The following is a 27,655-nucleotide window of genomic DNA, read 5'->3' on the forward strand; positions in this document are numbered from 1 at the left end:
CCTCTTCCATTCACTTTGGGTCTTGTTGACAAAGTTTGGAACAGATTGGAAGTGTGGGGAATTATTCTTGTCTGACTGTAAAATGTGACTCCTCCAGTCCTTACTGAATTGTAGATGTATATTTGTACTCCACACAGTCAGATGTAATTACTATCTTGGGAATGCATACATCATCCTAACCTGAACTGGTATTTGACTCATATTGATTTCAGGTGGTAGCAAGAATGACTTTACCTGTATGTTTAAATATCAGATGACATGTCATTCATTGCAGGTTTTATAATATAGGGAGTGGATGTGAGGTCACATGGATCATATAGTTGAACAAGATTGAAATGATCTTCCAGATGTCTACTTGTTGATTGCTATAAATCTTAAAGGTGTAACTCAGAGTTGTTTTCAGTCAAAAAGGTAAAATACAGATCTAGGAAGCTATACTAGACTACAGTACAGGTATATTTAAGTATCTATACATTTGCATGCTACTTTTATATGACTAGATTATAGATTGGGCTTCAGGAGTTACTTTCACGCAATGGCTTGTTCTTGTTGTAATTGTTCTGAAACAAAGTCGATGTATTATTTATCCAATATTGAAAGAGAAGAGCTTGAAGAAGAAGAAGAAGATAAACTATCTCCATGTAGTAATTGTTTAGTCAATGGGAGAGGTACAGTAGGGTTCTCCACTGGCTCATGGGATATCACCTTTCATGACAATTGACAGATGATAAATGTTTCTAATTAGTAATTAGCTTTAAAATTATATCTGAGGTAGTGTCATAGAAATCAGGTGAAAAGATATCCAAACAATCAACATGTTTGGTGAGTTGGTCTTTTTCCTGGAACTTCATTCCCTCCAAACTCCTTTAAAGGAACAATTACGGAGACATTTGTTAGGGGCAGGAATATGAGGTAGGTTTGCATGTAGATGTACTAATAAAGTATATGGTATGCGCCTGTATTACTGTTAGTGTACAGTAGCTAGGTACTGGGTGTAACTGCACTTTGCCTTTTTCGTGAGTTCAAATATATGGTAGAGATTGGCTATAGATCACTTTGAAAGTTGACTCCTATATGTGTGATAAAAACTTGGAACTCTTTCTGTTCACTTCTAAGCTCCTAAATATTCATTGACATATTTTTGAGTATGTAATTAAATCAGTATATGTTGACAATTGTCTGTGTTTTCTTGATATTCAAGAACCTGTTGATGAAATGTTTCTTACCTCTTGGTACCACCAGACATCTCAATTTCTAAGGGTCATTATTAAGGTCTGCATCCACCTGTTGTTAGTGGTTGTTATCAAAAGGCAATTCAAAAACATGTGCCGGGTAATTACTGATTTAGAGGCAATACTGTTCTTACAGTATCATTCAATTTCATTCTCGTATAAATGTTTCATTCCCAGCACACTGATGCCAATGATCAATCAGGGCCATTAGTAGTTGTAATGCGTATGTGTACAGTTGTGGATGTAATAACACTAAACTAAATGTAAAATGATCTTATTTTGCACCAAAAAAAAAACAGCTCAGCTCAGCTAGGACTCCTGTGGTGATTGGTTGTGGACATTGGTTTCCATCACAGAGGACTACTTAAGTGGTGTTTGTGTTTTGACACAATCCTTGTTAAAAAATATGAGCAACTAACATTGATCATGCCACTCAAACACTTAGTTTGCGTTTATGTAACGGATCAGACCCTGGGCTCCTGTGTTCAGCCTCAAAACAAGATCAATTGATTTTGAACTTCCTAGCCTTTACATCAGTCGCCATCGCCCTGCCCTTACTATCAGATAATATCACGATCATGGAAGTTAAGGTTTAAATACTAAAAGAATAGCGGGTAAACCATGATCCGTGCGATATGAAGTGTTGCTATCTGTGGCACAGTGGCGGGATTCAAATCATGAGGTCTGATCTGTCGTTACCCGACAAATCGAACCACCAGGCCAGAGGGTTTCAACACCATGCTTGGGGGGTCTTACGTAAACAGGGCCTAACTGAAGATATCAATAAACTTTTGTTACTTGAAAGACTCCCAGTAGTTGTCACTTTGGATTTTGATGTAAGTTTATGCATGGAGCTATCTGTTCATAGTTCCATGGTTTATGTAAAGAGTTTTTCTTTACCCTGGGTGAGGGAGCTATAAATTTGGAGATTCTGTGAAGTTTCCAAATTGGAGCAGCAAGTGTCATCAGTCTGAGGGGAGACTTAAATTTGAAATTAATCAAGCAGCTCTTTAAAGTGTTAGATTAGACATAGCCAGAAGTCAGCTTTCAATCAGCTCTCTGTATCATATTGTAGAAGAGAAATTCTCAGTTTTATCAAAAAAGTATAAAAAAAAAGTCAACTGAGAATTCGAACAGAAGAGAAAATTTTTTCTTTGTTACTTCTCAAATCTGAGTTTTGTTCCCTGTTTGTTTTGCCTTGAGGGGATTTCATCTGTTGGATTATGCAACGATAGAAACCGATGCAGCGCAATAAAGGCTTCTTTTCCCATTGAGAATAGTATATACTCTACACTTGACTTTCTAATACTCCATTTGGGAGTGTAAAATGCTTCTACTGCAAAAAAAGTCTTGTTTATTTTAACTCCCAATCATCAGGCTTTCATGAAAGTCATTTTTCGTGAATTCATGAATTTGTTTTCTTGTAAATCATCTAGGAAAGTTGTTTGTTACCCCATAGTCTGTGTTGAGGCGTCATGCATTCTGTGCAAGTTGATTTTGGAATGATAGTTGTGACTTGGTTCATTGTTCATTCACACTTTTCAGTCGTTGTTGTCCAGACTATATTGCTGTTAAAAGGCATGCTTAAGTATAAGTACATTTTGTTAGTAGTAGAACCAGTGGCATACTAAGTGGAGGGCAGGGTTGGTCCGCCCAGGGCACCAGTCTGGGGGTGGGGGTTGCCATATAACAGCACCTAAACGAAAAATTCCCGATTTTGTGTAAATCATTGTGTAATTAGTTCAAAACTTTGACAAAGATACAGTACAGTACTATACCATTTTGCATCTAAACCACCTTACATAAACAAAATTTTCTCAAAAGGGAAGGGGAAACTCCTTAGACCCCCCACTCCCAGGATGACGATCCCCTGCACAGGGTGACAAAGGGAGGATCCTCCGTGTGTGCCAACTAGTCTAGGCTCGCCACTGAGTAGAACTTGGACAATACAGTTATGCCATTCATATGCACTGCTCCCAACCACCCTCCCCCCTACACCCTCATCAATTAAGCCTTCCTTAACTCTCTAAACAGAGACAAGTGCCAGTAATAGAGGAGAAACCTGTACATACAGAATTGACTTTTGACTAGCTATATATAGTTTGGCCAATTTGGTCAAAATTTACTCTTTATTTGGCCACCAGGCGCCCATTTATCTCCTCGCTACCTCCCTTGAGGCATGCTTGAAGTACAAATACATTTATCTTTGTTAGGTACCTGTAGAACCTTGACATAACAGGAACAAGTGCTACTCATCCCCACCTCTCCCATATCCCCCACCCACATCTCCCACCCTCATCCCCAATAATCATAGCTGATCAGGTTTCAGCATTCGAATTTGACTTTCTTCAATTGTCGATGTTCGAAGTACCAATCATCGTTTCAGCAGAGAGGTGGTACTGTACATCAGTGAATCTGTGGTAGTAGTATGACCATGTACGGTCAAATTGGCCACCAAGCGTTATCTCCCCACTGCCACCTTGAACTATTTCAGAATTATAGCAAGGTCAAAACTTTTAATCCTTTGAGTAAACATTTATCTATGTAAGTATAAATTCCTCTTATGCAATAACAATAGTGGGAAAGATGTTTTGTGCAATAAGTGAAAAAACCATCAAAATGAGCCTGAAATTACTTTACTTTTGCAAACAGAAAGAAAAAACTTCCTACAGTCAGATTTTTCAAATAATACAGGCTTAACTTGTAGACTTGTACTGTAGGTTAATATGTACTGTATTGTGTGACCGCCCACAATATAGAATGATGGTCACTTGGTCAGAGAGCTTGAAAAAGACATGGAATAATTCTTCTAAAATGTCCTTGCCAATGGGCCAATTTCTATGTGTGTAAAGATGTAAATAGTACAAACAGTTTTTGTGCATAGGAACCATTCGTGTTAACGTATGAAACAAAGTTCGGGACCTTCAAAACTGCTTCAACAAAATGTGTTAACACTTAAATCTGTGCAATAATGAAAACCACACGCTGTTTTTACTTTGTTTCTTCAAACGCTTTAAACTCTTACTAATCATGAATGTATGCAATATAAAATTAGAAATTTATCTTAAATTTGGTGATTCTTTATTATTTTGCTACCTTTCTTGGGACATTAAGGAAAACTCCTCAAACATTTGCCCGGTATCAATCCTACAATATATTAAAGTAGAAATAATCTGTTGGGCTTGGTTAAGTTGAATTGGACAGTAGAGGTTAATATTCCTCTCACCTTTGTAACATTTTTTTCTTTTGGTGGATGATTTCCTTTCAAGATGAATCACAAGTAGTTAGTAGTTAAAAAATATGTTTTCTGTAGTTTTATGACCAGCTGAGAGGTCTTTGTATACAACGTCATCATGAAGGATAACCGACTCTCTTTTTGTTGAGGTAAACATTAAATGAGGTCGGTTGTAAACACATCGGGATGGCAACTTCTGTTCCTCCCACACACCCTTCCTCCTTCCTCATGGCTCCACCTGTCTCATATGTGACTCTCCCATCTGCTACATCAGTTTCTTCACTTCACACTAAGAACACAAAAGTTCTTAATAGGTTCACATATTTCTCCACCACCACCTGCATCGTCTGTAATTGATAATATGACAGTACTTTTCCTATATTCTGAGGCATTGAACTTTTAGACAATGATCTACAAAGTATGTTTAGGGTACAGTAGTGTTATTTCCACAAGCTGGTGGTAAGGCCTGTAGTATTACTTACTGCCAGGGTAAGTGCTTCTCTTCTCACCCAAAAGGGATTTAAAAGTGATTCCACAGAAAGACATTCACTTAATATATGATGATGTCACATTCTGGACAATGACCTCCAAAAGTAGAGAAGGTATGAGCGGTGCCTGTACTGGGATGTGACACACAAATTACAGTACATGTACTATCTGCACTCCTCTCTAACCTATCTCATCACTACTATTATATGTTATGTGACCAGATACAGGCTGTTTAACTATATGATAGATTCAGAAGGAAGAGGTGACTGGAATGGACCGGGAAGAGGGAGCCGGGAGGGAGGAAGGGGGGGGCACAGTACTTAAAGGTACCAGTTTATGGGCTAGATAGGATAATGCAATAATAGAGAAGAGACATGTAAGTTCCTTTCCTTAGTAAATGATACTAAACTTGGGCGTGTTGGATATATATAATTAGTGAACATTGCCTAGTTATTGCAATGGTCTGGTTATCTTTACCTAGAGACAAACCAGTTCAATAGTACAGTACCGTGATAGATACTACCTAGTTTAGAGGATAGATATTTGATCTGTTTATTAGTCATTCTGCTCATCTCTACTACTAGAAGCAAGTATTACCTAGATACTGTGGATAGATTGTGATCTTTTGGCCGGTTTTTAGTAATAATTCTGTTCTGGTTGGTGTGACTTTCATCTGATATGTCTTTGTTATTATGACACACAATCATTTAGTTTGTTAGCCCGGTAAACCAAGACCTCCTTTAGACAGGATTACAAAAACAATGCCAGAAAGACTGGGAGGAAATTCATAAGTTATCAAAATAATCATCTTTGAAATAGAGAAATTGGTTGAATTGAGATAGCCAAACCTTTCTGTTGCAGGCTGCTGTTTGGATTATTGGATTGTATAAACTACTGTGTCCGTCTGAGAGATTTGTTTGCTTAAAATGGAATTGATTGAGTCGGATCCTTGTTCCGTACATATCATCATCAGGTGGTATTTTGGTAATTTTTAAGAAAATTAAATTTAGTAGTAAGACTGAATATATCCCCCCCCCCAATATCCCCCCCAACAATAAATATGATTAATAATTTTATAGGAAGAGAAGAAAAGGTCATCCTTCTTTGTTTGTCTTTGCAGGGTATACGAGGACCACCAGGGCTTCCTGGAAACCCTGGTCCACCCGGTAAAATTGGACCTGAAGGATTGCAAGGATATGCAGGATTTGAAGTAAGTTACAAGATTCAGTTGATAGAGGGCAGTATGTTGGAATTATTGCAACAATGCTCTGATCATTTCTGAACCAAGTATGTATGTGTGTATGATTTTATGTGTGTATGTATGTATGTATTTTAGATCCTCCTGCAAACAGGAACTCGCAAAGAAGCCATCATTGGCTTATAAAAGCTGCAAGCTGACCAAAGTCAGTCTCTAATTAGCTTCATATTTTACGTCCATGTCGCATCCATGATTATGAATTGTCATTTGTCAACAACTCTGTAACTGGACGACATACATTGATATTTACTTCGTTCCCCGCTTACCTGTCTCCCCACAACCTTAGCACCGCATTCTACCATGTCACTGAGCGGATTTGACCGGTCACTGAGGGTGCACAGTGTTAAAAGATTACCAGGGCATACTAGACACTGTAGAATGCGGTGCTAAGGTTGTGGGGAGACAGGTAAGCGGGTCACTCGTAAATATATAAACCAGTAAGTTTTGTAATCTTGGAGTGACTCGATTTCGGGACCTTATGATCGAAATGTACCGGCGTTAACCACTGAGCTAACACTCGTCGAGTATGATAGTATGAAGTATGAAAACCAATATGAACTTTATGGCCACCCTTTGTACCCTCACCCAAGTGTAGGGATTATAGTAGAAGGGAGTTGAGATGGAGAGGGGCATGGTTAGAACTTAGGTGAAAGGACAGGGACAAGTATGGGGTCATTTTAGCTTGATGATTGATCCTTATCTACATTGCTGAGTATGTGCCTGTTGATTGAACCCAAAAGGCACATGTCATGTTAAGTTGTTAACAACTTGGGGGTTAGTCATGTGTGGGGAAGAAAAACATATTATATGGGAATGTGTCCATGTGTACACTGACAGTCCAATTGGTATTGCAAAGGACAGTGTTTGTTGGACTGTAATGTCAGGTATAGACCAAGAATGAATGAGAGATCGAAATTGAGTTAGGATGTATATAAGTGTTTAGTATTTCATTTCATTTCATTTATTTGTTTTTCACAACATGCATTTAAACGTTTACAAATAACATGAAGTAGTAGTGAATAATACATGAAGTGAAGGAAGCGGAACAAAAAACCCTTGCGGGCTTGACGGGGTGCTTCGCTCCCTAAGTATGGAGATGCCTAGTTATTATGTCCAGTTTGTATGTATGAATGCATATATTTACACTTTTGCAGCAAACCTTGCTAATTTTTCTTCATGATCACCAATTTTCAGAACAATGTGCTATAAATGTAAAATACTTGTCAAAAGTAGTTAATTGTGTATCACCTGGTTATATATTACATATTGCGATGAATGTTAAACAGAAATATATTTGTCTTAACCTACTATTTTTAGGGAGACCCTGGTTCACCAGGTATTACAGGACCAAAGGGCTTCAGAGGTAAAAGTGGAATGCCTGGTATGCCTGGAAGGCCGGGGGACCATGGACAACCAGGAGACAATGGCCCACCGGGCGAAGATGGTATGCCAGGATGCAATGGTACAAAGGTAAAGAACAATTAATAGCTTCTGCATAACACACCACATAACTTGTGTCAAAACCATGCACTTTAGTATCTATTTCACCCTATGAAGGCATACCGCACGGTTCTCTATATGTGGGGACTTCTTTTTAACAGGGCCCTGGAATCTTTGTACATGCTGGTGGCTTAGGCAAATGGCCCAGCAGAACTTTGAAGGAGGGAAGCCTAGGTGCAATGGTACAAAGGTCGAGGACATTTGAAAGCTTCTACATAAGTTATGGAAAATCATGCAATTTTTTTCAGTGATATGAAGGGAGTATCGGATAGGAGGGTTCTCCACTTATTGGGACTTGCATTTTGACATGGCCTGGACACACTAAGTCTGGCATGGTTAGTTACCAACGGAAGCCACGATGAGGAATCTTGGTCTAAATTCTGTCATGCAGTGCAAATATTATAACAGAATATCCCAATTAAGTTATATTTTTAACAGAGGTTTTCCCATCTCTCCTTGATTTACTTTCAGTCATAGGTCCCATACCTCCTGCCTCTCAGTGTTGTAGCAGGGTATAGTACGTAGGGAACACGTCACGTAGCATGTTATTTGCTATTAAAGGAAATACAAAAATTTGCGAATGATCGTACTTGGCCTGATGTGAAAGGCATCGAGTTATCTCAAGTAAAATTTCAAAAATACACTGCTTGTCATGTTCTTACATGGTTTCTTACAGGGAGAAGCAGGTCCAGAAGGCCCTCCTGGTTCAAGTGTGCCTGGACGGCAGGGCCAGCCTGGTGTCAGAGGTCAAAAGGTAAATTGTCAATAGACTTTTCTTCTTCCTGATAACCCTCCCAACTGCATCAGCATAGCATCTGTCAATCGCAAGATAATTTATCACTGTTCACAAACTGCATTTTAGAGGAGAAGCAAAGCCAGCCGTCACTATTAATGAGGACAACTCCTCCAAGGAAAATCTGAGTCCATTTTAAGAGATATCCCAAACTATTATTAAACTGTTATCCTAACACACTGTAGCATACGCAAACTGGAGCCTTTACAGCAATTTTTGCAAAGTTCCGTGATATGTTTTTTATCCCAGGCTCATCCCTGCATGACGTTACTCTCTAGGTGATCCCCCAGTCTAAGGCATCTCAATCCCTATTCCTTCATCCCAGCTAACAGTTTACTCTTTGTTATGTCTGAACGTCTTCATCCTGAAGGTAACTTTGTTGTTAAACGTACTGTTTTTTTCGATCCCTTCCTAATGATTAGATTAACAATGAGAGTAACTTTGTCTTTCATTTGTTTTGAGGGATAGTATTGCCTAGGATTTTAAACTCAAAGTTTTGAGTGTTTGCAAAACCAAAATAGCACTGATAGACTATTTGTTATTGTATTTATTGTATGGCCAGTAACTTGATTCAAAACATTTCAGGGTGCAGAATTGCAGACTTATTTATTAAAGTATATATAATTCTAAAGCTCATCAAAGTATACACAAAAACCAGCACATACTCCATCTACCCCCCCCTCACCCCACCCCCTCCAAAATGAAAAGAGAAAAGGAATAGAAAAAGGGGATGTGATCTATTTTCCTTTTGTGTGTTCGTATTGTATTTGTTTTGTGAGTTAAGTATAGAACAAGCTTTTATCTCAAGTTGAGGGTTGAGAGAGCCCCCCAAACGTTTGTACCCATAGACAGGAAATGCTCTTTATTGGTATAGGGAAGTCATGGTGCAAATGGTTATCTTAGGTTTCCGGTGGTACTGGAACAATGCCGGGGACCAGAGGAAGAGTGGCCTTCCTTTCAAAAACTTGTGCAGGTAGTGATAATGATCAGAAATGTTGATCGTTGGTACCTGTCACAAGTCGCAGGTGCAACTAAGGCCGATGAAGACAGTGGTGATGTTTGTTTGCTGTTCAGAGGTCAGCAACAGATTTATGCTTCTTACAATAAAGCTGTACATCCATGATGGATACTACCATGGTTGGATAAAGCATTGTGAATGTCTATACACAAAAACATATTAAACAAAATAGTGGGGGTGGAGAGGAGGGAGGGGGTGGGGGAGAAAAATCAGAATGAAAACAAGGAAGAAAAGAAGCAGCAGTAAAAAAAATAAGAAAAGAAAAGGTGTGAAAAAAATGAAAAAGAAGTAGAACCAAGAAGAAAAAAATGATATAACAAAATCTATAAATAAGTGTTTCATATGTTTGCTATGTAGATTCATTGCAAAAGGTAAGCATTTTATAATTGTGACTATCTGTATGTTTGTGTGTGAGTGCGTCTCTGTACATGTGTTGCTCTCGAGTTGGCTTGTTAATTCTATGCACGTCTGTTCATATTGGCCATATAGACTTACCAATAAAGTGATTCATGAATGTTATCATTATAAATACCACAAACAATGTTTGTCTAATGTATTTTTCAGGGTGAGGCAGGAGAAAGCGGAGAAACCTTGAAGGGAATCAAAGGTGCCATGGGTCTACAGGGATCCACAGGAGTCCCGGTAAACACCGTTTGGCTTTATTGATCAGATATTATTTTCAAATCTTTCCCCGATATATTTTGGAAGTCCTGCTTTCAGCGCCGCAAAGAAGTATATCTGACACTAGATGATTTGTAGTGAGAGTACACTACTGCGCCCAGGTCGGACTATGAGTAACAAGCAGTGGCGTAGGAAGGTACTTTTGAGTGGGGGGGCTGAAGACTGATGGCCGGCCTGGGGGAGGGGTCTAAGGGGAGGGGGTGTCCCCCTCCCCTTTGGATTTTATTCGCATTTCAAGGTGGCCTCAGATGCAATTTGGTGCAATATAGCACACTTAAACTCACCCACTTCATTTTGTATATATTTTTGCATTTTCACCTGGCCTTAGATGCAATTTGGTGCTCCAAATGAGATTTTTTTCTCATTAGGAAATGAAAAAGGGGTTTTCTGACTTGCGAAGCGGGGGGGGGGGGGGCGGAATGATACTTCTGCCCCTCCATATTTTTCATTGGGGGGCTGGTGCCCCCCAGCCCCCCCGGTTCCTACGCCCTTGCTACTGCGCCCGGGTCGGACTATGAGTAACAAGGTTCTGAGTACCAGTATACAGTGATGAAGAGTACAATTAGAGTACATGATCTTTACTCTTTTTTTTTAAAAACCCACGAGTAGGAGTGCAGAAAGATTGCAGTCTAGTTAAGAGGATGAGAATGGACACTAACTTTAAACTAACAAGGCTGCCTGATACTATCAGTACCCATAACAATTCTTCCGCACACATAATAAAAATTTCAGCAAATTTTGCTGGTTACTTTTGTATGACTGAAGCAGGCTGTGACCTATGCTGCACAGTTTTTAGGCAAATTTTCTTTCTTAAGAAGAATGTCTTCAAAAATGGAAGCTTCATCTGTCAAATTCTTTACAAGAGTCAACAAAATTTATCACCAAAACATATCAATGGAGAAAGTAATTTAGAAATTGATACTTCTGGAATGTATATGTATTTGTATGTATTTTAGATCCTCCTGCAAGCAGGAACTCCCGAAGAAGCCTCATTGGCTTATCAAAGCCGTAAGCTGACCGAAGTCAGTCTCTTACATTCATATTTAACATCCATGATTATGAATTGTTAATTGTCAACAACTCTGTAACTCAACAACTCTGAATCGGTTTTCATTCAAAGTTTCTTGTGGAAAAGTTCTTGGAAAAGGCAATTGAACTTTCTTTTTTGTTAATAACCCTGCAAAGGATTATTGAATAGAGTTTCATGGGGGAGTTGGGATTAGAAGATTGGAATATGGAAATCCCACTAATATAAGTATGAGTTTTATTGCCAATTGTTAGTCAGTATTGAATAAGTTGAATATGATTTGAAATAGAATTCAGTCGCGAGACAAATGGGTCGCCTATTCAAGCCAAACTGGATGGGATTGAAGGATGGTTTAATCAGTTTGCTCGCAGTTGGTGTTCTCAAATCTTCATGTCAGGATATGCTTGCCTGACTTATAGCAGTTACAGTTTATTCAACTTTTACATATCAGACATTTTGAAGGTCACTCCAAATGTACTTTTCAAAGATAACAAAATATGAGTAAAGATGGAAGGTTCAGAGAAATAACTTGTATTTATGTATCATGTTTCATTCTTGTATCAAAATTATTTATGGTTTTAATAATAAAGCTCTAGTTTGCTCTATGGTTTGCTCTCTAGTTTGCTCTATGGTAGAGCTCTATAAAGCTCTATGGTTGAATAATAAAGCTCTAGTTTTCATCGATTGTGCCACAATTGGGTGGTACCATAGAGAACGGTTAAAGGATAGACAATTTCCCGGGAAAAGTTTTTCTTATTTTCCATCAAAGACACACCAGAGATGGTTGGGGTAGCATTATGCATTATGACATTAAATTTGCTGGACAGTGGGAACACACAATTTACTATATCTGAATAAGCCATAATATTGCAAACCACATAGATCTTTTAGATTGAGGGCTTTGTGACAATTTTAGAGAACATTTATTGTCTATATTCTTATATTAACTAATTATTTCTATTTCTGTGTTGCTTGTTTGCAGGGATCACCTGGTGATTCAGGCCCAACTGGTCCAGCTGGTTTGCCAGGAGATCCAGGTCCTCCTGTAAGTAGAAATTTATTACTGAGGGACAGCTTCCCTTTCTGAGAAGTTGTAGATATACCACCTAGGACTCACAGCATATATTCTGATGGACTAATTATTATCCTCTTGCTTTACCCTTTCTGATGGACTTTGCTAGGAAAGATAATGCTGATCTTCTTGGATTGTGCCAATTGTTTCAATCTAGCAAAAAATAAAAGAAAGGGGTGGGTGAGATGGGGAAAAGGATTGTAATTTTAATTTTTTACCATTTGGATATTCCGTTTTCTCAATTTAAGACGGCTGTTTGATAGGGCCGTGCAATGACATGCCAATAAATACTCTGGAATAGCAAAATAGTAATTATCACCATAATGTCATTTATGATATTTACACATATTTAGGCAAAAATTCACCGTGCTCATTAACCTCTCTGTATTCTGTGCGTGTTTTTGTCCCTTCTGTTACTGTTACTTGTCATTTAGCCTCTGAAGTAGATCCTGCTAGGATCGAAACGTCAGGCCAGCTTACTTTTACACACATTTTTAGAATGTCAGACCATACCCAACCCCCCCCCCCCTTTCAATTTAAGAAGCATTAAAAACTTTGCAGGGACAATTCCTGTATACACTTTCCTAGTAGAGGTCTCTAGCCTTGGAAACAGAAGACGTAGTCATATTGGTCAAAATTCCAGTTTGTGAATCAACAGAAAGTTAATATTAGAAATTGGTAATCAGTTGGTTCCTTTTGCTTTTGTTTCAGGGAACTCAAGGTGAGAAAGGTAGAACAGGCCCCCCTGGTTTGCAAAACGTGGCTTTTGATGGAGTTAAGGGTGAAAAGGTAAGTTAATGACCCGTGGAAGGTTTAAACTGTGTAATATTACAGGAACAGATTTGTTTAAATATACATCAATTTGTCTGTTAAATGATCTGATAAGAGGGGGGGCAGATTGAGTTATCAGGAAAAGAGGTAAAATGTGAGGGCAAAACATGTACAGACTTGATTACAGTGGCGTAGGAAGGTACTTTTGAGTTGGGGGGCTGAAGACTGATGGCCGGCCTGGGGGAGGGGGTGTCCCCCTCCCCTTTGGAATTTTTTGCATTTCCAGGTGGCCTCAGATGCAATTTGGTGCAATATAGCACACTTCAACACCCACTCCATTTTGTAAACTTAATTTTGTATTTTCACCTGGCCTAAGATGCAATTTGGTGCTCCAAATGAGATTTTTTTTCTCATTTGGAAATGAAAAAGGGGTTTTCTGACTTGCGAAGCGGGGGGGCGGAATGATACTTCCGCCCCTCCACATTTTTCACTGGGGGGCTGGCGCCCACCAGCCCCCCCCGGTTCCTACGCCCTTGCTTGATGATATTCTTGGAGCATGAATCGTATGTTGGTAGAGCATATGATATGAAATAAACTATGCATTAGAATTAATTCTCATTAATGTATGTTCACTTCAAACTTTCCTGGTATCACTATAAACAAAAGAAGACCAGAAAAAAAACGGAAAAAAAAAACGAGAAAATGTCATTTTTGGGCATGAAAGACTTTTAGAACTCTCAAAGGTCAAATAGGTAGTCAAAAGGGTTGAAAAATGTGTAGACTGGACTATTGAAATTCTTATAGTGGGTTTATCATTGTTTTGCGAAGCATGGATTCCTAAAAGAAGCTCCAAAAAAAAAATACAAAAAAAAAGAGAGAACAAATGGAATATTTAGTAGACTGGGAAAGCCACACATTATTTCAATATACACGGTAAATAATAGTGACGTGCCCAACGAGGGCATAAATTGTTACCGGTGGTTCTTCCGATAATGTTAGGGATGCCACAAGTGGTGCATTTGGTGCTTCAGATGAGACTAGCACCATTCACAATCAAGAGGAAAGCGGCTCGTTAGTCTTCTGCGTTATGATTACAACGGTGTCATGGTAAACAGGTATGCCAATCAACAACCCACCCCCCTCTCTCGCCCCTGGTGCATAATCTTTATGTAGTCAATCAGTTATTTTCACCTGTTTCATCATCACTTAGGGTGAGACTGGATCAGAGGGACAGAAAGGAGAATCTTGCGAGGGCCCGATACCTCACGACGGGCCAGGAACTATCGAAGTTGGACCGAAGGGAGAAGAGGTGAGTGGCCTCATCGTCTGATTTCTCATAGTGATGTAACAACCTTCACTGCTCTCCTAATACCCCCCCCCCCCCACTTTGCACCTTTCATCTCTAAGAAAAACAAAAATGGAAAAATATATATCAATATATGCAAAGTGGAATGCAGCCACCTAGATTAGCCTTTGACATATTCTTTAAAACTAATTGTCCCTTTGGGGTAGGAAATGTTTGAAAATGACAAAGAGTTTTGTTTTACTCCTCAGGGACCACAAGGTGTACGTGGTGTGAAGGGAGACAATGGCACGCAAGGACCACAAGTGAGTATTAAGAAAAATTCATTCTATGATAAATTCAGTCATTATTATTAAGACCCACTACCACCCTGATTTGAACTTGATTTTTAGGGTCTTACGGGATGTCAGTTATCAACCCCAGAGAGAGAGAGAAACTGTTTGCAAACTGCTAATTGCAGCAAAAAGCACTGTGTAGGTTAAAATAGTACTACCCCCTCAATAGCGGCATGGTGTATGGGATGTTTGCTCCATTCTGGTGATTCTAATCTTGAATTAACAGACCACTTACCTGGAATCGTGATCTGTTACTTCAGTTTACCAGAATCACACAAGAAATGATGCCCACCATGATGATGTATATTGCTATGTTGGCCATGGTATTTAGTCCTAAATGGTTAAGTGGTGTTACCAATCACCAAGGATTATACATGCACGACTATCATAGCTGGCCTGTAAAGTGTATGTTTTACGTTCAATGTTGTCAAAAGTTATCCTACAGTTTTTGCACGTTTTTTTTTTTTTTTTTTTTTTTTTTTTTTTTTTCCCCCGACGGTTTTACCAATTTTTTTGTCTACATAGAAGTTGTTCATGAAGTTCCTCCTGTAACATTTATTGTGGTGCGTCATCATTTAGTCCCACTGCTGTTACCAAGTGATTATGTACTCTATACGCTGTTCTCGCATGTCTACCGACAATGGTTTTTATCCGGTAGATCCAAGCTTCTGAAGATGATTTGATACATATTTTAATGTTTTGTTTTATGGTGTTTCACTCGCAGGGTCAACAAGGAGATACTGGTGACAAGGGTGGTAAAGGAATGGTCGGACCACCAGGCAGAATGGTAAGAAACAATGGTGATTCCTGTTATATCACTGTATTAAAAAAAAAAAAAAATTCTCGTTTACCAGGCGTGTAGCCAAGGGGGGATGACCGCCCCCCCCCCTTGAGCATATTTTTTTGGTACCTTTTTATGATATCACTAGTAATTTCAAATAGAAAATGCTTAGATGCAATTTGCAAGGCCTTGGAAGGGCCATTTCCTGCGATCTGGGAGGCATTTTTGGCCAAATTTTCTTGTGCGTTTCGCGGCAACCCATGGTGGCGCTACGCTTAGATAGTTTCCAATGCCGAATCTACGGCTCTGACAATTTTCCTACAGGTTTGCCTCTCCCTTGGCAAATTCCTCGCTACACACCTGTTGCTTAGCCCCCCAAAAAAAAAAAAAACCTTTGCAGTAATTATTTGGTATTAGCAGTATTTGACCTTCGATTTGCATTTGTTCTAAATAGTGAATAAACCTCCTATACTCTTCACTACTGAAGCAACATCTGCATCTTTAGCTTTTAAACAAAACTTTGCACACAGGTCCACTGTTCATGGACAAAGTTGACACATGCTACCAGCGATTGCTTGTGTAGAGGCGTGGGGGGGGGGGGATCTACTCATAAGGGAATTAGTCCTCGTGTTAGTTAAAGCAGATGAACAATCATTGTAACATCACATTTCCCCCCCCCCCCCCCAAAAAATACTAACATAACATGATGAAACTCTCTTTACAGATATTGATTACTGTGATTTCTTAGACTCTTGTTATTTAATAAGTTAATTAGAACAGCAGTTTGGTAATGAATATGCAAACTATTGAAATGTTTTTTTTTTCAGGGTAAAAGAGGAAAAGATGGAGCTCCTGGAGACCCTGGTGCCAAGGGTGACAGTGGTTTAAATGGTAACCCTGGGGCCCCTGGATTTAATGGAGCTGAGGTAGGTATAAAAAAAAACAAGATATCATTCATCATATGATGATCTTTAATTAATATCAGGTATCCACTAGAAAGAGTCTTCATTTATGACTATCATAGGCTGGGGCACGACAAGTAAAAAAGTCAATTTTGTATTTGTTTGTTTTTTAGTATAAACCAGGTTTTTGAACAAAAAATTGTTCTTCAGTAAAAATAACTCAGTCAGACTTTGCTGTGATTTTATGGAAGTTTGGAGGACCTGTGTTGATCTTTGGATATCACATGACCAGAATCACTGGGGGTGAGATATAGATGATCTGCAACAATTGTCTATAAATCAGCCATCCGTCCAATGTCTTTGATACATGTTCGAATTCTGGTGTGCAGGAGGAAAGAGGGGGGGGGTTGGGAGGAGAGGGAAGGGGGACACATAATTTTGAAATATAAGAGGTAGTACTGACTTTTGTTTCAGTTATTTTCAAAACCAATAAAGTGGTTAAGAAGATATCCCAGCTAAAGATTTACACTGCTTGCAACCCTCCATTTTGCTTTAGTGGTTATAATCTGTTCTGTGAAAAGTGGACAAGATGTACCAAAAGAACATAAAAACTTAATTTCGTTATTTCGTTGTTTCTTTTACCATAATGATATTGCCAAAATGCAGTTGTGATGTGAAGGAAAGAAAGCTACAAGATGTAAAGTATTCATGTTTGTTTTCGGTTTTTTTTTTTACATGTCAAGTTTTCTCTTACCTTTGACCTTACTTGATATTTAAAAAAAAAAGCTTTTAGATAAAAACCATCAACATTATTACAAGTTTTTGCATGGGTTAAAATATATGTTTAAAAGAGATCAATATGATTGGTGGTTAAGTAATGAGGAATTGTATTTTTTTTATAACAAATGATTTACTATTTGTAACCCCAAAAAAGAAGACAGACTTTTATCTTTTCTTTCATTTTTAGGGTGAAAAAGGTGATGTGGGACCCACAGGTAGAGATGGACCTCAAGGACCGCCTGTAAGTAACGTATATTGATATTAACAGTCAAAGGCCTTACTTAAATGATCCATAGGGCCCAGTTGATGTTATATAAGGCTGGTTGATGTTTTTATAAGGCCCGATTGTTGTTACATAGGGGCCCAGTTAATGTTGCATAAGTCCCAGTTGACATAGGGGGCCCAGTTAATTGTTATGTCTAAATGTATTCATTTTTTGCTTTGTATCTGTGTATCTGTACGATTATAGTTTGGAGCAACTAGATTGTACTACGATTATAGTTTGGAGCAACTAGATTGTACTACGATTATAGTTTGGAGCAAAAAGATTGTACTACGATTATAGTTTGGAGTAACTAGATTGTACTACGATTATAGTTTGGAGCAACTAGATTGTACTACGATTATAGTTTGGAGCAACTAGATTGTACTACGATTATAGTTTGGAGCAAAAAGATTGTACTACGATTATAGTTTGGAGCAACTAGATTGTACTACGATTATAGTTTGGAGCAAAAAGATTGTACTACGATTATAGCTGGAGCAACTAGATTGTACTATGATTATAGTTTGGAGCAACTAGATTGTACTACGATTTTAGTTTGGAGCAACTAGATTGTACTACGATTATAGTTTGAAGCAAAAAGATTGTACTACGATTATAGTTTGGAGCATCTAGACTACGATTATAGTTTGGAGCCAATAGATTACTACGAGTACAGTTTGGAGCAAATAGATTATACTACGATTATTGTTTGGAGCAACTAGATTGTACTTGAAATATTTAAGAAATCTTGTTAGGTACAACCTTTGGATCCGTAATATCATAGGATGAAAAACACACAAGATGAATTGTTAAACCCTAGTCACTCCCTTCATGAAATTTCAGGGACCACCTGGAACAAGTGACAAAGATCAAGAATGCCCAGAAGGTCCACAGGGTCGGGAAGGTCCCCCTGGGCCAACTGGTTTTCAGGGTGAGAAAGGCAACAGAGGTAAGTAATGTGTTGCTGATGTGAAATACATTGATATCAATATGTTAATATGCAAATATAAAAGTGTCTGGTTAAGAACATGACAAGAAATTTTGGTGTTAGGAACTTAAGAAAAAAGGGGGAAAAAAACACAACACAACACACACATACTGTCATATTTCATGGTCAGTATTAGGAGTCTGGATCTTCTACACCTACCTTTCCAACCAAAGCATCAAAATTTTTTGTTCATTTGTAAAATTGTAGCATTTAATACTGCTAAGCATTGACTTAGTATGTAAAGGTCCAAACATTGGTACCAACATTTTAATTTTTAGTATCCTGTGGAGTTGAGGAAGAGAGAGCAGGTGTGTTAGAAAGGGTGCTGGAGATATTGGTAATGGGGATGAAAGGCAGTGGCAGAGCTAGAGGTATTGGTCAGGAGGGGCGAGAATGGTCTGTAGGGGCGCTTTCGACAATATCTAAGCAGAGCGCCACTACAGGTTGGCGTGTAGTGTACAGTAATTTTTTGAGTAAAGATACTCCCTAGATCGCCGGAAATGACCCTTTCCGGGCCTTGCTAAATTGCAGATAAACGAAGAATAAATAGGTGTCATCGCCAACAAAGTGTGACAAAAGTCATTAGGTAGATGAGAGCGCAATAAAAAAAGTCAATAATCACGAATAAGTAAAAAGTGGTAAAAAGCTGAAAAGGGTGCCAGCAGTCTACTTGAGTCTGTCAGGGGGGGGGGGGGGCAAACGCCTACCTGACTGTGTGGACAATCCGCCACTGATGAGAGGTATTAGGAGAGAGTAGACCATGGTAAGGGAAGAGGCTATATTCGTATTTGAGACTATTACACACCACATTCACTCTTACACAGTTAATTAATTTAAAGCACTTTACTTTAGACTTCAAGACTGCTCCACAGATTTAGACAATAAATTATTCAGTTACATTCTGTGATTATTTTATTATTTACCCGAGCTTTCTTTATTCAGCGGCTTATTTATCCACAAACGTGGCAAATTTTCTGCCTGCCGAACAAGTTTCCATTCCACCTAAAATGTTATTGTTTTTGAGATGGAATCATGTGGAAACAAACATAATTATTGTTTTGCCAGTTTCTTCCCAAAACTTCTCAAAATACTGTTCATTCTGGTTTTAATTTGGATCTGGTACTTCTGGAAGACATCATGACTCCTCCATAAATACTTGTTCTATCAGAATTTATTCAGCGGCGTTGAAAAGTTGGTTTGTTCTCTGCATTAGGTTTCTGCATTCTCGTTGTTCTGTCGGTAAAGTAACCCATCTTTCCTTACTCCTCACAGGTATCAAGGGTATGCAGGGTCAACCAGGTCCAAGAGGGCCCCAAGGACAGACTGGTGCCCCAGGCCAAACAGGTACTGGTGACAAAGGAGACGCTGGTGAAGATGGTACGTTTTATTCAAGTTCAACTTCTGCATCTGAAGCAAGAGGAGGAGTGATCAAAGAACACAGAGAGTTTTAGTTTCAGAAGCGACAGGTTTCGAATTCAATGGGATTTGAACCAGAGACTCACCCTCAGGATTACATAGCTTTTCCATCGTTGATTATTTATTAATGCCGAAACACTGATGAGGTGTTAAATGCCAGTTATAAAAGTGTGTTTAGGTTATGTACGGGGGGAAAAAAATATGGCATGGCATTTCAATTGAAGTCAGGGAACAAAGCCAGGCCGGGTTAGTGTAACATACCAACAAACCGTTATTGCGTGATGTGTGATTGTTATTTTTACGGTATGAAAGCAGTTTGTGAATGTTGTTCCTATAAAATTGCCAGTAAATCATTGAAAGGGAGTACAGTTCTTTATAATATATTGTTTCCAAAGGAAAACATTTTACTGTTTGTAGAAGGAAACATTTAAGAACAAAAAAAATAGTAACTTTCAATCAAAAAGGAGAGACAAAAAAATTGAACCATCCAGGATAGTCTTTTTATTTTTTTTTCACTTGAAATACAAAACAGATGTCCTACTGACAGGCATTTTCACAGCTCTTTCAAATGGTGGGTTTTGTGTTGAAATAAAGCCAATGAATTTCATTAGAGCTCGGTTTCATATAAACAACACAATATTGAGGATGGTGGCGGGAAGCAATTCTCTCTGCTAAGCTGCTGGATGCTCCCTCCTCCTCCCCTCCCTCCTCACCTCTTGGCTGTACGTCTCATAAAATGTGTAATTTACACAATTGAACTTCTTAGTGGTAAAAGTACTGTCTGCTTATGACCATCAAAGAAAGATGTGTACATCATATTCCTTTCTTGGTCTTGCTTCTGTCCACCCCTCCCTCTCCTCACCACCCCTCCCTCTCCTTGCCACCCCTCCCTCTCCTTGCGATCCCCTCTCCCCGCCACCCCTCTCCCCGCCACTCAGCTCCCCGCCACCCCCTCTCCCCACCACCCCTCTCCCTGCCACCCTCTCATGTCACCCCTCTCCCTGCCACCCCCTCTCCCTGCCACCCCCTCTTCCTGCCACCCTCTCTCCCTGCCACCCTCTCCTGTCACCCCTCCCCCGCCACCCCTCTCCCTGCCACCCCCTCTCCCTGCCACCCTCTCTCCCTGCCACCCTCTCATGTCACCCCTCTCCCTGCCACCCCCTCTCCCTGCCACCCCCTCTCCCTGCCACCCCCTCTCCCTGCCACCCCTCCTATCACCTCTCTCCCTGCCAACCCCTCTCCCTGCCACCCTCTCCTGTCACCCCTCTCCCCGCCACCCATCTCCCTGCCACCCCCTCTCCTTGCCACCCTCTCATGTCACCCCTCTCCCTGCCACCCCCTCTCCCTGCCACCCCCTCTCCCTGCCACCCCTCCTATCACCTCTCTCCCTGCCAACCCCTCTCCCTGCCACCCTCTCCTGCCACCCATCTCCCTGCCACCCCCTCTCCTTGCCACCCTCTCATGTCACCCTCACCCTGCCACCCTCTCCCTGCCACCCCATCTTTCTGCCACTCCTTCTCCCTGGGGTCAGGTCAGAGGATTAGTAGTTCCCATTGTTGCATCTCATTGAACAGCCTCAAACTTGTAAGAAGTACAAACACATTGTTCTCACTTTCTTATTGGAATGTTGATGAATTTGAACAGATGTTAAACAGATGAGGATGTAAGGAGTAGAAAAGCGTAGCCCCTGCAGATTAGATGATCGGATTTAATGTTGAAAGGTCACAATCATAAATACAAAAATTGTTAACTATTTTTTATTAATTATGATAAATTATCAAGACTGACTCTTCTACGTATGTATCTATGCAACCAAACGACCTGATGGATTCTCAACTTCAGTCCTCTTAATATCTCTGAGATATCTTAAGACTAATTAACTCACCATGATGATGTTATATCCCTTGGAAAGGGAATAGACACTGCACATCATAAGGTAAAAGGTGGACGTGTGGTCTACACTGTGTTTCTGTTGAAAAGAATGAATTCACATGTTGCTCTTGATCCCTCCACCTTCCCAGTTTAAGTTTGATTTTTTTTTTTCCCTTTTTGTTCCTTGATTGATGAGGTGACAGTAAAGTTCTCAATAATCGCCAATGTTTACACAAACTTTAAACACTTTTCAAATTGTGAGCCTCATCATTTTTGCCATCATGATCAAAATATTAAAAGTGAACTATGTGCAAAAACAAAACAAGCAAGAGAATGCACACTTCATCTTTGTCACTGTAATTATTGATAATGTGGTAATTATTTGATAATGTGGTAATTATTTGATAATGTGGTAATTATTTGATAATGTGGTAATTATTTTGATAATGTGGTAATTATTTGATAATGATGGGCATGTCGTTGGAAATTGGATTATGGTTGATGTCATCTTTCCAGGTTCTCCCGGTGTTGATGGAGAGAAAGGGGAACGAGGACCACCAGGAAGGGAAGGTCCAAGAGGAAATCCAGGTGCCCCTGGTACCTCTTTTGAGGGACCCAAGGGTATGGATGGTGCTCCTGGTAGGGATGGTTCTCCAGGACCTGAAGGGCCTGTTGGTGACAAGGGTCAGAAAGGTAAGGTTTTACATCCTTTGAAATTCATTCAAATTAACTATTGTTTTTTTGGGGGGGGGGGGGAGGGTGGGGATATTGAAATACCATGATTGCAGAAAAGCATTTGTTTGTTGATGTTAGAATTAAAATGATTTTGAATTAAAAGTATATTAGTTGGAGAAAAACTTCAGTATTTGGTTGTCTTCATTCCTCCCATAGGTATCAAAGGTATAGACGCTAGTGTCATTGGTATGATGGGGCCACCGGGTCCTCCCGGACCTCAGGGTGACCGAGGCTTCACTGGTTTACCAGGCCAGAAGGGTGAAGATGGTGTCAATGGAAATCCAGGTAAGATAAAAAAAAAAAAGAAAAAAAAAAGGAGAAACATGTGTTTTGGTGATGTTAATACCAGTTTGGGTAACACACATATGGTTCAGTTTAGTGAATACGCACTAATTTGAGTCAACAAGGTATGGTTGAGTTATTATAATATCAGTATGGGTAGTAACACATATGATCAAGGTAATGCCATTTTTTAAATTCAGTAACATTTGCTGTATGGTCTTTCCACAGACAAAGGGCGCTAACTATTATAATAGAATTACCCTTTAGATAAGGATGATTATAATGTTAACAGACTTTAATGTGAAGTTAGAGGGAGTTTTTTTTGTTTTTGTTTTTTGTCTGTCTTCATGTAAATAGGACCTCAGGGCGAAGCATGTGGAGATTGTCCAATTCCAGAACCAGGCGAGAAGGGAGAAGCAGGCCCCGAAGGAAGGGTAGGCCCCCGAGGTTTGACTGGAGCAAGGGGAGAATTTGGAAGCGATGGTGAGAGGGGACCAGGTGGACAGAAGGGACAGCCTGGACCAGCTGGTCTTAATGTAAGTCCATCAGTTATTGGGAAAACAACAAATTGTTCCCCCCCCCCCCCAATACAGATTAATGAAATCTGCTTCAGAGTTTTATACTCTTGTATTAAACCTGCACTTAAACCTCCTCCTATAAGGGTTTCTCTCTCTGAGCTTCAAGGGGTCAACAGGTTATCTCAAATGGAAATGAACTGCTCAAGGTGTCAATGGGTTATCTCAAATGGTGGAAAACTTGGCCATTTTCTCAAAATATTTCACAGTATATGAACAATGTCATGTAACGTTGAACAACTTATCGGTTTCGATGATAATCGTAACCTTGGCATTAATGATGGCATATGTGTGTGTGTGTGTGTGAGTGCGTTTGTTACGCCCAGCTTGTAAACACGATATCTCAAGAAGGAAAGGTCAGAACAATTTCATATTTGGTTTGTAGAAGTACCACATTGAGTACAAGAAGCCTATTGTTTTTGGTAAAGGTCAAAGGTCATCTGAGGTCACCAGGGGTCAAATTGTGAAAACCTTGTAAACACAATATCTTAAGAAGGAAAGCTTGGGAGGACCTCAAATTTAGTGTGTAGAAGTACCACATTGAGTACAAGAAGCCTATTGTTTTTGGTAAAGGTCAAAGGTCATCTGAGGTCACCAGGGGTCAAATTGTGAAAACCTTGTAAACACAATATCTCAAGAAGGAAAGCTTGGGAGGACCTCAAATTTAGTGTGTAGGAGTACCACATTGGGTTTAAGAAGCCTATTGTTTGGGTGGAGGTCAAAGGTCATTTGGGGTCATCAGAGGTAAAATCGTGAAACCCTTGTAAACATGTACACCCTCACTATACATTACGTCAGATTCATGAAGAAAACTGCTCATGTTACATCCTCGAAACCAAAATGCATTCTTGCATTCTGGTTAAAGGATTTGCCAGTTGAAAGTTGGTAAAATTGTGTCTATATGTCATAAAGGAAGGCTGTTCTTGCAAAATACAAATCTTTTCTGGTTTTCACTTAATTCTTGTGACAAATTTAACTCACTTGCACTCTACATTAGTCATATAATTACAATATTTTGAAATTTGAGCAAATTGTGTGGCAAGGTAATCACAAAGCTGACTGGTGTATGAAAGGGTTTGATTCATGGCATCTGCATGTATGTACGTGTATTTACATATCTACGTACATATGTGTGTGTGTACATAAGTATGTGGATATGTATGCATGTGAGTATGTACTAATGCAATGCAATGCAAGCAACACCTGACAAAGTGTGAAAACTTTAATAACTTGCTGATCACATTAAAGTCAACAAATGGCCATCATTTGAAGATCTTGTTTGCAGCGTTAATGCCGATAGGCACTGAATTGTTATTTTATGTTCTTATTTTGTGATTAAATCAGGGGCTAAAAGGTGACCAGGGAGATCCAGGTATTCCAGGAGAACAAGGAGATACTGGCATCGTAGGTCCACCAGGACCCATTGGCATGCAGGGAGATAAGGGATCCCGGGGTCCAAAAGGTGGAATCGGTTTGTCAGGAGCTGACGGTATTCCTGGAACTGACTGTACACCTGAACAAGTGCTAGATCTCAAGGTAGGATATACTTACCTTACCTCTCAACCCCCTCTCCCCCCTCCCCCTTCCCCCACCCCATCTCACCTTTCCTTTACTCTGTCTGCCTTGATTAATTCCTACTCTACAATTGACTGTATCATCGGTGCGGAAGATATTTACTGCTTTGTACAAACATTGACGAATGTTTCACGTATAAAATTGGAAACATACAGATTCCCGTTAGTAACCATGAAAATGTGACAATCAGTTCTTGTTATATCATTACTTCCCAAGATCCCATCACGTTCAAGTCGAATACACTATAAACATCTTTCGTCTGTTGAAATGAAAACTTTTTGTTATGGGAGCCAAAATCCGCAATCCCTCATCTTCCCTCCCACTCCAATTCTGATTTCCATTTCTGTGTCACTTCTTAAAAGTTATATGCTGGAAATATTTGCCATTTATTAAATAAACTCCTTTCACATATTCATCTCTAATACATTTCTTTTAGGGTGCTCAAGGTGCACCAGGTCTACGTGGCGAAACTGGTGGTTCTGGAGATCCTGGACTGCCGGGTAGCAAGGGTGAAGCAGGGACAGGACAACCAGGAGTACAAGGTTCAAAGGGTGAAAAGGGAATGATTGGCCCCGAAGGTCCTCAAGGAGAGAAAGGTTAGAACCATTTTAGGTTTCGATGACAAAGAAAAACCTATGCAGTCATGATTGTGTGTGTATGTATGTGTGTGTGACATCCAGCTTGCAAACACGATATCTCAAGACAGGAATCATCCATATTTTCATACTTGGCATGCAGATGCCCCATATCGAGTAGAAGAACCCTGTTGTTTTTGGTGGAGGTCAAAGGTCATCTGAGGTCACCAAGTGTCAAAAATTGTCAACCTTGTAGACAGGATATCTCAAGATAAGAGGCATGGATACTTCTCATACATGATATATGGATTTGTCATATTGAGTACAAGAAACCTGTTGTTGTTGGTGTAGGTCAAAATTCATTTTAGGTCACCAGAGGTCAAACTCTGAAAACCTTTAAACATAATATCTCAAGGTAGGAATCATGGATACTTCTCTTACTTGGTGTGTCTATGTATCACATTGAGTACCAGACCACTACTGTTTTTGATGGTGTGTGTTGCCAGGTACAGTAGACTTACCTGTGTTTATCATGCCATAGTGTAATTGTACATCAAAATAATGGTTCAGGACTTTTATATTATAAAAGATATTTCTAGTGAATAAGCAGAGGTTAAGTGTAGTGATGTCATTGGAAACCTCAATGCATTTTGCATTCTAGTTAATATAATTCTTATAGCTTGGGCGGTCTTCAGGAACTTACACAAGTACATATAAAAGAACCAGATTGGCGAAACACAGTATTGCAAAGGTTGAAGTTAGCACACACTTGCAGCAACAGCTGATAAAGACCAGTGGCACTTCCATCACAGAAATGCTGCAGTCAAACTGACTCACTGTCTATGCATCTTTCAGTTGAAGGGCTATTGCTTAATAACATGGCATTGGACTTGCCCAAGTTGTTGAAATTTGTCATCCCTTACAAATTAATGAGTTTATATTCCATGGGGTTGGAAACAATACAGGTTCTTGAAGGGCCAGTGCTTTAAAATTTTGTACCCAGTCCTGGGGGACTGAACACTTAAGGATGTACCAACTCCTATAAATTGAAATTGTCACAATCTATGGTCAAATAAAAGCTCTGAAAATTCTACGTGGGCATATATCCATCTGTCATGTTGAAATATTCAATCAGCAGGTGCTCAAAATATCCTTTGCCTCGGGTGTGTGGCTCCTTATTACTTATTACTTGCGGGTATGTTTGATGATAGTTTTTATGAGATATGCAGCCTAAGTGAAGAACGTTAAACAGAGTAACAAAATCAACAGAAAAAAACAACAGAAGAACGGGAAGGATAGGCTTGTGTTTTTCCCTTAAATAAACGCTAGCGCACAGTTTCATGCATATCAACATGGTGGAGAATTTGATCGTTCATTTAAAAAATTAAGAATCCTACTGCCAAGTAATGCAATGGATTCTATCCATAATCATCACAGGAAAATATCAGAAATTGACAACTTTAATAACATTATGATTTGTGCACAGTGTATTTTGTTTCTATATGGGTCCCAATAGATTTAACGATGTTTACAAATTTTGGATGGGCTCTCTTAAAATGTTATCGGGCTACCAAAATCTCAGGACTAAAAGCCAGACAAAAAAACTACTTTTGAAAAACTTGTTGGGCCCTGATCTCAATTGGGTCCCTAGGCCCTCGATATGAAAGTCCCCAAAGTAGGCATATACATATTTCATGTTTTGCTTTGCCAAAAAGGCTGTTGCATCAGTAGGGTTGCATCGTTGAAATAATGTGAATATGTGGAATGAGGGACTGCTAGTCCTTGTCAAGGAAGGAAGAACCAATCAAATTAACCTGTTTCTTATCCGAGGGTGTCAGTTTAAAAACGAAGATGAGCTTATAGTTTGCATCAAGACTGTCGTCATCATCAACAACGGTATCTCAAAATGGAATAGCAGTGTTTCGTCACTTGAGCACACATGTGAATGGGTTTTCATTTGGTGTTTGCGTGCGACCCTGTCATGTTTCTTTGTTTAAATATATGAGTTCTTTAAGCAATCAAGTAGAACACCGTCGACGTTTAGTATGAGCATCTTGTTATATTTGATTGCGTAACATAGTCATGCTTTACAGGACAGATACAGGACGACATGTCCAAGATTACGTGTTGACAGATAGAGAGACAGGGTGAGGCAAAGACGAGTAGACGACATGCTTTAACATATATACCAATAT

At 39.5% G+C, this 27,655-nt stretch overlaps 1 protein-coding gene across 2 annotated transcripts in view; it reads left to right on the plus strand.

Moving 5' to 3' along the window:
• LOC139974750 (uncharacterized) overlaps positions 1 to 27,655 on the plus strand; it is a 74,774-nt gene that overhangs the window by 23,784 nt on the left and 23,335 nt on the right. For both annotated transcript variants that reach the window (XM_071982138.1, XM_071982139.1), the window contains exons 3-20: positions 6,077 to 6,166; positions 7,532 to 7,684; positions 8,391 to 8,468; positions 10,090 to 10,167; positions 12,216 to 12,278; positions 13,017 to 13,094; positions 14,287 to 14,385; positions 14,631 to 14,684; positions 15,439 to 15,501; positions 16,323 to 16,421; positions 17,365 to 17,418; positions 18,286 to 18,391; positions 19,703 to 19,807; positions 22,235 to 22,411; positions 22,610 to 22,738; positions 23,093 to 23,271; positions 24,655 to 24,846; positions 25,322 to 25,481. In XM_071982138.1, coding sequence (XP_071838239.1) covers positions 6,077 to 6,166; positions 7,532 to 7,684; positions 8,391 to 8,468; positions 10,090 to 10,167; positions 12,216 to 12,278; positions 13,017 to 13,094; positions 14,287 to 14,385; positions 14,631 to 14,684; positions 15,439 to 15,501; positions 16,323 to 16,421; positions 17,365 to 17,418; positions 18,286 to 18,391; positions 19,703 to 19,807; positions 22,235 to 22,411; positions 22,610 to 22,738; positions 23,093 to 23,271; positions 24,655 to 24,846; positions 25,322 to 25,481 — 1,957 coding nt within the window. The remainder of the gene's footprint in view (positions 1 to 6,076; positions 6,167 to 7,531; positions 7,685 to 8,390; positions 8,469 to 10,089; positions 10,168 to 12,215; positions 12,279 to 13,016; positions 13,095 to 14,286; positions 14,386 to 14,630; positions 14,685 to 15,438; positions 15,502 to 16,322; positions 16,422 to 17,364; positions 17,419 to 18,285; positions 18,392 to 19,702; positions 19,808 to 22,234; positions 22,412 to 22,609; positions 22,739 to 23,092; positions 23,272 to 24,654; positions 24,847 to 25,321; positions 25,482 to 27,655) is intronic.

This window comes from Apostichopus japonicus, chromosome 10 (genome assembly GCF_037975245.1).
Source record: "Apostichopus japonicus isolate 1M-3 chromosome 10, ASM3797524v1, whole genome shotgun sequence".
In the NCBI taxonomy this organism is placed as follows: Eukaryota; Metazoa; Echinodermata; class Holothuroidea; order Aspidochirotida; family Stichopodidae; genus Apostichopus; species Apostichopus japonicus.